Below are 12,018 nucleotides of genomic sequence, written 5' to 3' on the forward strand. Positions count from 1 at the left end.
GTGCCAGCAAGCTCATTCTTCATCCCATGAATCATGTAAATGAAAAACTTTGGGTAAATGAAAAAAACTGAAACCCTGTTCTCAGATTCTTCCTTTTCTAACAAATACACATTTAACTGCTACCATTACAACCTCTCAATATTAGAAAGTTGAATGAAAGCCAGTCAAAACTGTTTGACTGAAGCAACTCCACAAGAACAGCTGGTGATCAGCTACTAATACCACTTGGAAAAAACCCACAAAACTTGCTACAACAATAATTTGCTCAAGGTTATGGAGTTTAAGAAAGCCATTCCAGTTCTGTTTAAATCTAGCATCTCTTGAGAGGAATATTTCAGAAAGTTTTCAAATTTGTAAATTAAAAACTTTTAATTCTACAGTATTTCCTAATAATATTCATAAGAAGAACACAAAAGAAGTGGTACACTTCACCTGAGAGGTATAGAGCAACCTTCCAAGTGGGTGAGATGTGGTTGCCATGTGGTCCCTGAGAACCTGGAATACATTCCCATCACTTCTGATACTCCAATTCCACTCCTTTCCATAAGATTTCTTCAAACTACATTGGTCTTTTTTGAGTATAGCAGAACATCCATACATTCACTGAGAAGGCACCCTTTCCTTTGAACTAGCGAGGGCATCCAAAGCAGGATAGCTGCAGCAGCTAACTGCCCAACTATTTATTAAGTTTCACAGAAGGCTTTGCACTTTTTAAACCCTCTGTTGCTGCACACACATTACTGACATTAGCTAAGCTAATAGCTCAAAGTTAAGCAGAGTCATTTTCATGAATTGCACAATGACTGCAGCACAGACAAGGCCTTAAGCTTTGTGGTTATAGCAAACAAAGTTTAGCCTAAGTTACCATGAGTTTGAAAACTCAACTCTTTCTCCTATGAATGTTTGTAGCAAAATGCCTATTCAAAGACAACTTCTGTTGACCTTTCCAACTGGAAGACAAGAAGCTGGAGAGATCTGGAGGTTTGGGTTGACGGCAAATTGAATACGAGTCAAGAGTGTGTCCTGGCAGGCAACAAGGCCAACCATGCCCTAGAGTGCATCAGGAACAGCGTAGGTAGCTGGTCGAGGGAGGTGACTGTCCCTCTCTGTACTGCACTGGTGCATCTCCACTTGGGCTACTGCGTGAGGTTTTGGGTGGGTTTGTACGAAGGACAAACTATTTGAGTCTGTCCAGAAGAGAGTGATGAAGATGGTGAAATGTCTCAAGGGCAAGACTTACAAGAAGCTACTGAGGTCACTTGGTTTGTTCAGCTTGAAGAAGGTTGAGGGGTGACTGGATTGCAGTCTACAATTTCCTCAAGGAGGGGCAGGGGAAGGGGAAGGGCTGATCTCTCTCTCTCTCTGGTGACCAGCAACAGAACATGAGGAAATGTAACAGATCAGACTGGACATCAGGGAAGTGTTCTTCACTGAGAGGGTGCTCAGTCACTGGAATAAACTTCCCAGAGAAGTGGTCATGGCACTAAGCCTGGCAAAGTTCAAGGGATATCTGGACAACACTCTTGGGCTCATCATTTAGTTTTAGGTAGTACTGTGAGAAGCAGGGAGTTGGACAGGATGATCCTTATGGGTCCCTTCCAACTTGGGATATGCTATGATTCTATGATTGCTATATCCAAAAAACACTGATCATCATCTAACAATATCTGGGAAACAAATAATATACCACGGATTCCCCTTATTAACCACAATCAGAAATGGCTTTTATACCATGAATGTTGTCCTAAGTGTATAAACAACGTAACAGAATAACAGAAATAAACCTCTTCTATCAGATGACCCATATTTTAGTCCTTGAAAACTGGCAATTATCATACTGTACCTACTGCCTTTTACAATATCTTCTTCATCCTTTAGAAACACTCCTATTCATTTGAATTAGGAGTAAAGAGTAAATAAATATAGTATCTTACTGAATATTGACATAGGACTTCAGCTCATTAGTAATTTTTCTGTTTGGAAAAGGTTCAGACCATATTCTTAGTTAAAATGTTCTTCTACTCATGGTAATTTTTACATTTGCATTGAATTTGTCTGATTTAAACTGTACCTCAATTTTTTATCATTCCAAACACATAAATTCTAAGATCATCTGACACTCTTTCACTAGTTTCTCCTTAATCTATTTTTGGATATTAAATTTGTTTCAAAGTAAACAACTATATTCCTTTACATACCATCCATTAAAACAGATTTTGGGCACTTTCTCTTTCAGAAATCCTCACAGATTACATTCCTAGCCTGTCACAAAGTTTTACATATACTGCCACAGTGTACATATTGGCTATCAAATCTAGCAGATTTTAGGAAATATGCACACTTCACAAACTGAGAAAAAAAAATGGATATTTACAGATAAATCTAAGGCTCTTAACTATAATGAATAACTGTCCTGTGAAGGACAGAATCTCTTAGAATCTAATATCAGATATCGTAGAAATGCACATTTTCCCTAATAGCAGCAACAAGCAGACAAAATACACCAAAACGAGCCGTTGCATTGAACTATTTATAACAGCATTGAGTACACAGTCAGGAACAGGAATACCACACACAAAGCTATTAAAATAAATAGTATTTCCTGTTCTTTACAACACACGTTGCCTAACCATTCCCAGAGATCTTTGTGTTGATTTTCAGTAGAGGCTTGAGGCTAAATTAAGGACTGAGTATGCCAGCAGACTGCAGTGAAATGTCCATAGCTGTCGATTACTATTAGTATCAATCTTCTCATGCAAGCACATGGCTTAACAAGGACTTGAGCTCAAAGCCCATTTACAGCACAGAGGACCATGTGCCTATTCCCATTGAGTGCTAGAGTTTATACAATTTGCCATTTTTGCTATAATAATTTTCTCTAGCAGCAACATACGCCCTACAGAAGATAAGAACCAGAGACTCCTAGCCTGCTGTTGCAAGTATCCATCCTGAATGGTCTTGTAAAAAGGTAGAAACATGCTCCCCATTCTTCTAGACAATCAAGAAAGTGTGCACCACGCTGGACTAAGATGTGCTTAGTTTATCACACAGGAGTAAATTAATGCTTCAACTGTTGCAATAACCTCTGCCACTTTGGGGCAATGGCTTTAAATTAGAGAAGAGTAGATTCAGATTGGATGTTAGGAACAAGTTCTTTATGATGAGGCTGGTGTTAAAATGGAACAGGTTGCCCAGGGAGGTAGTTGATGCCTCATCCCTGGAGATATTCAAGGTGAGGATTGACAAGGCTCTGAGCAACCTGATCTAGCTGACAATGTCCCTACTTACTGCAGGGGGTAGGACTACGTGACCTTTAGAGGTCCCTTCCAACCCAAATTATTCTATAGTTCTATAGCTATCATTCATGACACTGCTAAACAGAGAAATACCTCTACCATTTCCCTCACATGATATTTTGACTGTAGTTTCTCATCAGAAAATCGAAACCATTTTTATAGCATTTTCACAGTATTTTCACAGGAAATTATTGGCAGAAAACAAGTACAATATTTAAATGGTTCTAGGTGGATGGCTTCATTCCTTTAACTGGATGACAAGGAGTGGAATCTCTCACTGTAACCATTTCCAGTAGCTTGATTTTCTGCCTTCAATTAAAATGAAATGAAATTGAAATGAAATATTAAAATGAAATATAAAATCCAGCCACTGATTCCACTTGGCTGCTATGCAACTTCTTTCTCATAACTTTGTTTTTCTGGAAGGGCTTTGGTTAAAATTATTTTTAGTTTTTAAAAAAAACCAAAGCAACCTAGTAATACATGTATCCCTATGTATCCTTTATTTAGACAATATTTTTACAAAATTGGTGGCTTTTTAAAAAAAGAAAATATTACCTTTTTTTCTTATTTTACAGTATAAATGTTTAACTTTTTTGTTTAACTAACTTTGATGTAACTGAGACAATTCTTATAATCACATCTAGCTAATATTCTCTTCCTGATGGAATTCAATGGAACAATGAACTTGATTTTCAACTGCAATTGCAACAGAGTAAGCAAAGCACATCCTCCAAAAGGATCAGTATCTGCCTGCATGACTTCGAAGCATTTTTTGAGCAAAAATACAAATAACCACAATTTATAAAAAAGGAGTAAGACAGACTCAATTCCTTCATCAACCTCCCTTCACAAATATAACATTATTAAAAAAGAATATTTTGTATATAATAGTGATATTTCAGATAGATTGGAGATTTGATACAGTAAATTAGGAACAGAATACTAAGGGTGTAGCAGGAAAAAGCAGCAAGAAATTAAAACATGAAACATATCCCACTGTAACTTTTCCTGCTACAATCCCTTCTGCTTCATGAAAAACAGCATTTCATATTTATACCTTGTATCAACCAAACTTTTGGCATTACTTAGTCACCTTGGAATTTGGGTCATTATTTTTAATCTTGTTAGCAATGGGAATTTGCACATTTTAAATTTTGCATATTATGATGACTGCTTTCCTTCTGTTTTTCAATCACTTACTGTCCTGGACATACTTATGTATTATTGATGTCTTCCTTTCTCCACAGATGTAATCACTGCATCTTCACTGCTCTTAATAGGCATTATAGCAACACAAATGCCACTCATATGGCACTCTTACCTTCACATTGCTTTGTAGAGCTATTCTTAACCTATGCAACCACTAGCACTAGGATCCAGCATCAGGGTATTGATGAAATTAATCTGCATTCAGCTGTAACATTAAATTCTCCTTTGAAGTTTTGCAACAAAGGACTGTATCCAGGTCTTTCATATAGTCACAAAGTACACTATTAATTTGCATTTCCTAAATGTAACTAAGTGTTCAGTGATAAATGAGTTCTGAGGGTTACTAGGGGAAGAGCAACTATATTTAAAAGCCTGTTACTAATAGATTAGTAACCAAAACCAAGCTCAGGTGACTAAAACCAATGGTTATTCCCCCAGAAGAACTTTTTAGGTGGACAGTAACAGCCTTTTTCATTGATACTGTCCCTATTGCTTGGCACCTGTAACATTTACAGAATCAGTCATAAATGACATGAAAGAACACATTTGGTGTGATTCATCTGATTCAGAAATCTAACTGGACCAGATACATGACAGATGGTAAGAAATAGCTCATTCTCATTGTTACTGCTTAGACCATAACATGGGGTGTATGCAATGTATGACATAGTGTAACTCTACATCAGTGAACACAGAGAAGCAGTCACACTAAAACTTATGTATTGTGTTTGATTCAGTCCAGTATCTGCAAGCCATCATGTCTTCCCTGCTGTGATAGCTAGATTAAAGCTAGAACATTCAATCTCATTTTGATTGTGCTATAGTCTAGAAATGAAGACTGCTCCTGGAGATATTTTCCAGTTCTAAGCCCACATTATTTCCCTTCAGAGCTTGAAAGAGCCAATAATCCTGTTAGTGGCATCTCTGGAAAGAACATAAGCTACATATATTGATACATAGAAAATAACATTGGACATTTGATCTTGGCATAACGAATTAAGTACTAGTGATATTCCTCGAACTTGATAGTAATAGTTACACATTAACTTACTGCCAGTACAAAATAGTGTATTGGCTAAAGTATAACTGAACATTTTAGGGTCTGGTAAAATTCTAGGTTCAACAACAAGACTTGATGTTACCAAACTGTGCTGTTTCTTGTGATCAATAAAAGTATAAAACTTGATAAGGAATAGTTTATGGACTGTAATGAGAAGCAAATGATATGCAGCTCCCTTCACTGATGCAACCATAAAAATTATTTCAGAAACCTATAATGAAGGATAATTTGCTAATTTGTTCTGGTCATGAGGAAAAACAGCCTTCCAGTCTGATTAGTCCTGGCTACCCAGCCTTCGCAATGGCCTGACATCCCTAGGCTGAATTCACTGTTCAGGAGGGGAGCAGTAGGGAAGGTATCAACCTGAAAGCTATAAGCTTTTTCCCCTTAGAACTCTACCCATTCATTGCAAGATAGCTACAGAGGTTTAAGAGAGCTATGAAACCTTTGACAACCACCAGTCATGAAGATAATTTAAAAAAAACCTACTTCTAGAACTCATGAGGTCAAACTGTGTTGAGACATCAAGAAGGAGTATTTATGACAGACTCCAACTTACCCTACTTACATGGCATAGCATATAAACATTTCAAATACCACGACTGTAGATAAAGAGCTTTTCAAGATCTGGGTATATTTCTTGAGATCATAACCATGCTTAGATACTCATGGCTATATACTAACACATATATATATATATATATACACACGTGTGTGTGCATATATATCGGCAGTTAAACCTCAATATTCCAACACCTTGAGAAGTTTCAAACATTAATTTCATATTTCAGAATATTAACATTACACATTTGACTTGCTGTGTTGCTCTTTTTTTACTACCTAAAGCAGTACTACACTGGGTAAAAATATTTATGAAACGCTGTAAAATGTTTTTATTGTTAATACTTATAACAAGTAATTTGTACATATAAATACACAAAATTGCAGAAAACTTGTCTTCTACATGCTACTGTAAAAATCTATTAATAACAAAAGGTTCATATTCTTATGAAGTATTAAAGAGATTTAAAATTATAGGCAATAAAATAATTCACTGCAAAGGAAGAGGGGTGAAAATACTTAAATCTAAGAGGAAAAAAATGTCTGATTCAGAATCCCATTTATGATTAAATTTCAAGAATAATACAAAATCAAGTATGCAACCAGCTCATAGTGCATAAACTATGTGTATTTATTTATAATGTGTATTAAGTATTCATTAGGTTTTTATTTAGTTCAAAATGAAAAAATATCTTAGAAAGGTTTTATAAAGTAGATAGTGAGAACTGCAGACATCCACTTACACTAAATTCTTTTGTATAGATAAACTGTTCAATTCAATTTTATCAACATCTCTTATTAAACTTACCAGGTGAAATGATTTGGAAGATACGATACCTATCTACTAGTGTGTATGTATATATATACATATATGAATATATAAAAAATATTCTTACCAAGATGACTTGGAAAAGAACTGGAAAAAGATGGGCTTCTTCCACAAGCCTGTAAAAAAACGTTTTAAGATTTATTTAGAAAAAGAAGAGAATTCTTGTTTAACACACTAAACTCACAAAAAAGCAGAGTAGTAAAATAGTTGTTGCCAAAATTCATGACCCAGAACCTCAGTCTTTGACTAGTTCTTAAGAAAATTGAACTCCACACTTCTGCTATTATATACAAACAGCAATGTTATATTGCTTCGGAAATTACTTCTAGGTCTGTTTCACTGATGCGACTCAAGTGAGTGGAGCAGTAATTAAATTAATATTTTTAAGTGGCAGAAATTAATCAAAATACTGAAATATAATATACATATTCTATAACAGCATGCACCATTAAATAATTTAAATTAATGGACTCAGTACACACAGTGAAATTTTAAATATGCTGTGTTTTCTAAAGTACGCTACATTAACTTCTGTGGGTTAGCATGTTAATATAATAAATTTGTCAGCCAGTTCTCTTAACAATATTGAGGCATTTTACTCAAAACAATTTAGCTATATTATCCAGAATTTCAAAATCAGGTAAAATCCAGTGTATAACTATTTATAAGAAGAATATGCTCAAAAAAGATTAATACTTCACATTAATGCATAATTTTCTATTCTTAAAACCCAAAACACCTTTATTTATTAGTAAAGCACATATTTCTCTCACAAACACTACAATGACATATGAATTACATTACTAAATGCTCTTTACTGTATTATGATGGTAAATTGTTCCCTGGAGACATTCAAAGCCCACCTGGATGCATTCCTGGGTGACCTGCTACAGGTGACCCTGCCCCCTGGGAGTGGGGGTGGACTTGATGATCTTTCAAGGTCCCTTTCCAATCCCTAACTTTCTATGGTTCTATGAAACTGAAGAATAATTCTCTCTTCTCCTTACACACTGTACTAGATGCCTATTTACCCAGTTCTTTTCATGTGTCTTTGTAACATTATGAACTAGTTCATAAATATTAGGTAGGTTTTAGCCTTGGGATACAGCTATAAAAGAAGGTTGTGTTATGAAATCCATGTAATAAATGCAAAACTTGAGCAAAGAGAGTTTGTCTAGAAGAGTTAAACATGCCCATTGTGACTATATTCTCAATAGAGGCAGATGCTTTTGCACACTTATTCAGGAAACTCAGCACAGATTACATACTACAAAACTGTCTTGTAAGTCGTACATCAGTTGAGAAGAGAAAGTTTTTAATATAATCATTTATGAACAAACAGGAGTCATACACAAGTAAAATAAACAGTTCCACATTTGAAGCTTTACTCAGCAGTATCCTATACTGTCTTCTGGTACAACAATGATCAGATTAATTCTGTTTGGTAAACTATTTGTTAAAAAGAACTCATACATTACTAAAATCACATGATTCCATTTAACAGTTTTCATTCATGTCCAGTAAGAAAAAGGAGAAGGTATTATTTCTGGATAGTGTAAGATAAAGCACTAGACTGTGAACTAAAGAAACTAAAAGGAATTACACATTCTCTTTTATTGGCATAATGAGAAAATTGAAAGGGGGCTAGAACAAACATCCAAGGGCCATAAAATCATAAAATCCTTCATTTAGGCTGATGTTACCTATCACAGCTCTAGATGTTCATATTTGCTGCAATCATATTATGTAAAGGATATACAATATGGTAATAAGGAATGAGAGGCATGCTAACAGAACAACTGTATTTATGAAGAACTGAGAATTACTTAGAAGTCTTACATGTGCATTAGGTATAAATAATTATTGCCTATTGCATATTCTTTCCTAATTCTATGATCCTTACCTTGACCTAAATGCAATAACTGTGATGATAGAATCTATATAAAGTTTGAGCGGGAGTGATGGTTTAGCATGATTTATTCCATCGTACAGGACTTCCATGCAGACACAAGAAAAATGCACTCACTAAACTGGTGAAAACATAACAAAGCAAAATAATCGTATGCACCTCTATGAATGTGTTTAATACAGCTAAGTAACAGCCTTGTTCAGCCAAATGTGTTCAGTTTCACTTGCATGCAGAAATGTGTAAAAGCACAAGTTACAGATAACAGAAAACCTAATATACTCTGAGAAAGAAGAGTTTATATACGTGTCTTGGTTTGAGAGTACCACAGTAAAAATTGCCTCTAGCCATATAGGCCTGAGCGCACCTGGGTACCCCACAGGTGCTGTGGGGCTGTGGCTTTGGCAGTGACAGTGGGGAAGGATGGGTAAGGTGACCCAAATGGACCAACCACAGTGCCCTTGTCCATGATGATCAGCATAAAATGGCTCCTCAGAGAGACCTCTCCTGGCCTCTCTGGCTGATGTATTAGGGTTTGCTTGTTGGTAATCTCTCCCTGGTGCCCCGCATATTCTTTTCTCATCAGAGAACACAAGACAAGTCACCTTCTCATTACACTCAAAGTAGGACCAGGTCAGTTGATCCATTTTTTTTTGAGGGCTGTCACTGGGATTTTGGATTCAAGCACCCCCCCCACCTGTACGCAGTCTTGATTTCTACAGAGTTAAAGTCAGCTATACCTGCTGTTGAGAAAAGCTAAGATGAAACCACAGCAAATATCACATTTTTAAAGGTCATCTGCAAACTTGTATGATTCAAACAAAATAGCTTCAGTCTTTAGAGAAAATTATACATGTAACTTAGCTGAAGCAGGAAGTTATGTCAAGCAATGTATTAGGACAAAGATTAAATACAATTTATCCCCACTTCATATATATGTTTGCAAGGTGACATTATCACCTTCATTGTTATCTTGCAGTTTACAAAGAAAAAAATCTTAAAGCAGATGAAAGAGGAGTTTATCTATGGAACTTATTTCATAGACTGCCCATAATCTAAATCAAAAGTATTTTGGTTCTATGTAGATTTTTAAAAAATTTATATTAATTTATATAAAATCAGATTCTATCCTATTTGGAAAATGTATTGTTTTGGAATAATAATGGTACATGTAAGCTAATTATAACTCTAAATGTCAAGTACTTGCTTTTCCTTTTCATTTATATCGACACCCAAACTACACGAGCTCAAAGCAACTGGTCATCTGATTTTGTAAGACTTGCCATCAGTATTGTCTGAATTTTCAAGTCTAACAATTTTCAGAAGGAAATTATACCTCCAATTTTGCTTTCAAAAAATATGCGAGATCATTTTTTCTCATACTTCCTTATTTGCCTCCTTGCAAAATATACATGCACTGCAAGGCACTGAGCACAGAACAAAGGCTTTTTGTTACACTTGTGATTCCTTTAACAACCCCAGGCACCTACTTTGAGGAGTCTTACAACAGGACTTCTGGTTTAGAATGTAACCTCTCTGTCCCTGCAGCTGCATGCAAAAGGAAGTAAATTCACCAGGCTGTGAATTTACACTGCCTTGCATTTGCTTCTCACAGGAATAATTCTGGTACACAATAATAAAGGCAGTCTGGAGGAGACAGCATAAGACTAACTGTTTTCTTATTAGGCATCAAGAATATCTGTATTGGTCCCATATCCAAAATTCTTTTCAGTTGTATGTGTTCAAGCTGGATATTTTACCAAGTTAGGAAAAAAAAAAAAAAAAGATTGCAATCAATAAGATTTCTGATCTTGTGTCACTTGCAAAGTAATTTAATCATGTTACTATTTTATTCCTCTAATTAATGTTAATCTAACAATTAAAGATTTTTATTTAGGTTTTTTTTTTTAACTAAATTTTTTTAATAAATTCTCTGCTCAAATACAAACTCATGAATTCTACACGTCTAGATTGATGGTTTCCTTCTTTATAAGTAGGATTTGCCTGCAGGCAGTATATACCTAGAGTGGCAGCACCCTTAAATAAAGGAAACAGGGCCAAGTTTTTCCATAAAAATACAGAGTATTGAATTTTCCAAAACACTGAGATTTGTGTTTTTAAGTCACTTCATTTTCAAAAATCAGCATATTATAGTATTGTCATAAGTTCTGTAAAAACAATTGCTACACTTGGAGTAAACACTAATAATGTCTTTCAAAATAAACACTTTTCCTAAAAAGGGCAGTCCTGAAATAACATTCACAATAAAAACAAGGAGCTAACATACAATCAGACTTTGATTTTGATCCCTGACAAATGACTTAAGAATTACAAACCACAGAATTACCTTGGTTGGAATAGACCTTCAAGATCAGTGGCTCCAACCGTAAGCTAGCACTTACCAGGCCTTACCCAAGTCATATCCCCAAACACTATGTCTACAGAACTCTCAAATACCTCCAGTGATGGCAACTCCACCACTTCTCTGGGCAGCCTGTTCCACTGTTTGATAACCCTTTCAGTTAAGAAATTCTTCCTAACATCCAGTCTAAAGCTCCCTTGGCTTGACTAGAACCCATTACCTCTTGTCCTATCACTTATAACCTCATTGAACAGACCGATACCCACCTCTTTACAGCCCCCTTTAAGGTAGTTGTAGTGAGTGATAAGGCCTCCCTCAGTCTCCTTTTCTCCAGGCTAAACAACCCCAGCTCCCTCAGTCACTCCTTGTAAGACTTGTGTTCCAAACCCTTCACCACCTATGTTGCCCTTCTTTGAACATGCACCAGTAGCTCAATGTCCTTTCTATGGTGAGGAGCCCAAAACTGAACACAATACTCAAGGTGCAGCCTCACCAGGGTGTAAATTGATGCTCTTCATACCCATGATGCACTGTAGTCTACTATTGTTCATGTCTGTATTTTTTGTCTGGATTGCTCACACAAAATCTAACCCCACAAGCATGCAAATGTTTGCATTACCAAACTGAAAAGCTGCTATAAGGGCTAAAGAACAAACACAAAAAGGCCAACGCTTTAGCAGTATAGAACACTGGTGGAGATGGTGAACTGGTCTCACTCTGAAACAACAAGTAAACTCAGAAATATGAGTTTCTGAGTTGAAATAGCCTCTCCATGCATGGGTACCTTGAATG

At 35.8% G+C, this 12,018-nt stretch overlaps 1 protein-coding gene across 2 annotated transcripts in view; it reads right to left on the reverse strand.

Moving 5' to 3' along the window:
* Positions 1-12,018, reverse strand: part of ULK4 (unc-51 like kinase 4) — a 210,551-nt gene that overhangs the window by 106,894 nt on the left and 91,639 nt on the right. For both annotated transcript variants that reach the window (XM_071735884.1, XM_071735883.1), the window contains exon 31: positions 7,026-7,074. In XM_071735884.1, the coding sequence (XP_071591985.1) occupies positions 7,026-7,074 (49 nt within the window). The remainder of the gene's footprint in view (positions 1-7,025; positions 7,075-12,018) is intronic.

The sequence above is a fragment of the Heliangelus exortis genome, chromosome 2, assembly GCF_036169615.1.
Source record: "Heliangelus exortis chromosome 2, bHelExo1.hap1, whole genome shotgun sequence".
NCBI classification, from domain to species: Eukaryota; Metazoa; Chordata; class Aves; order Apodiformes; family Trochilidae; genus Heliangelus; species Heliangelus exortis.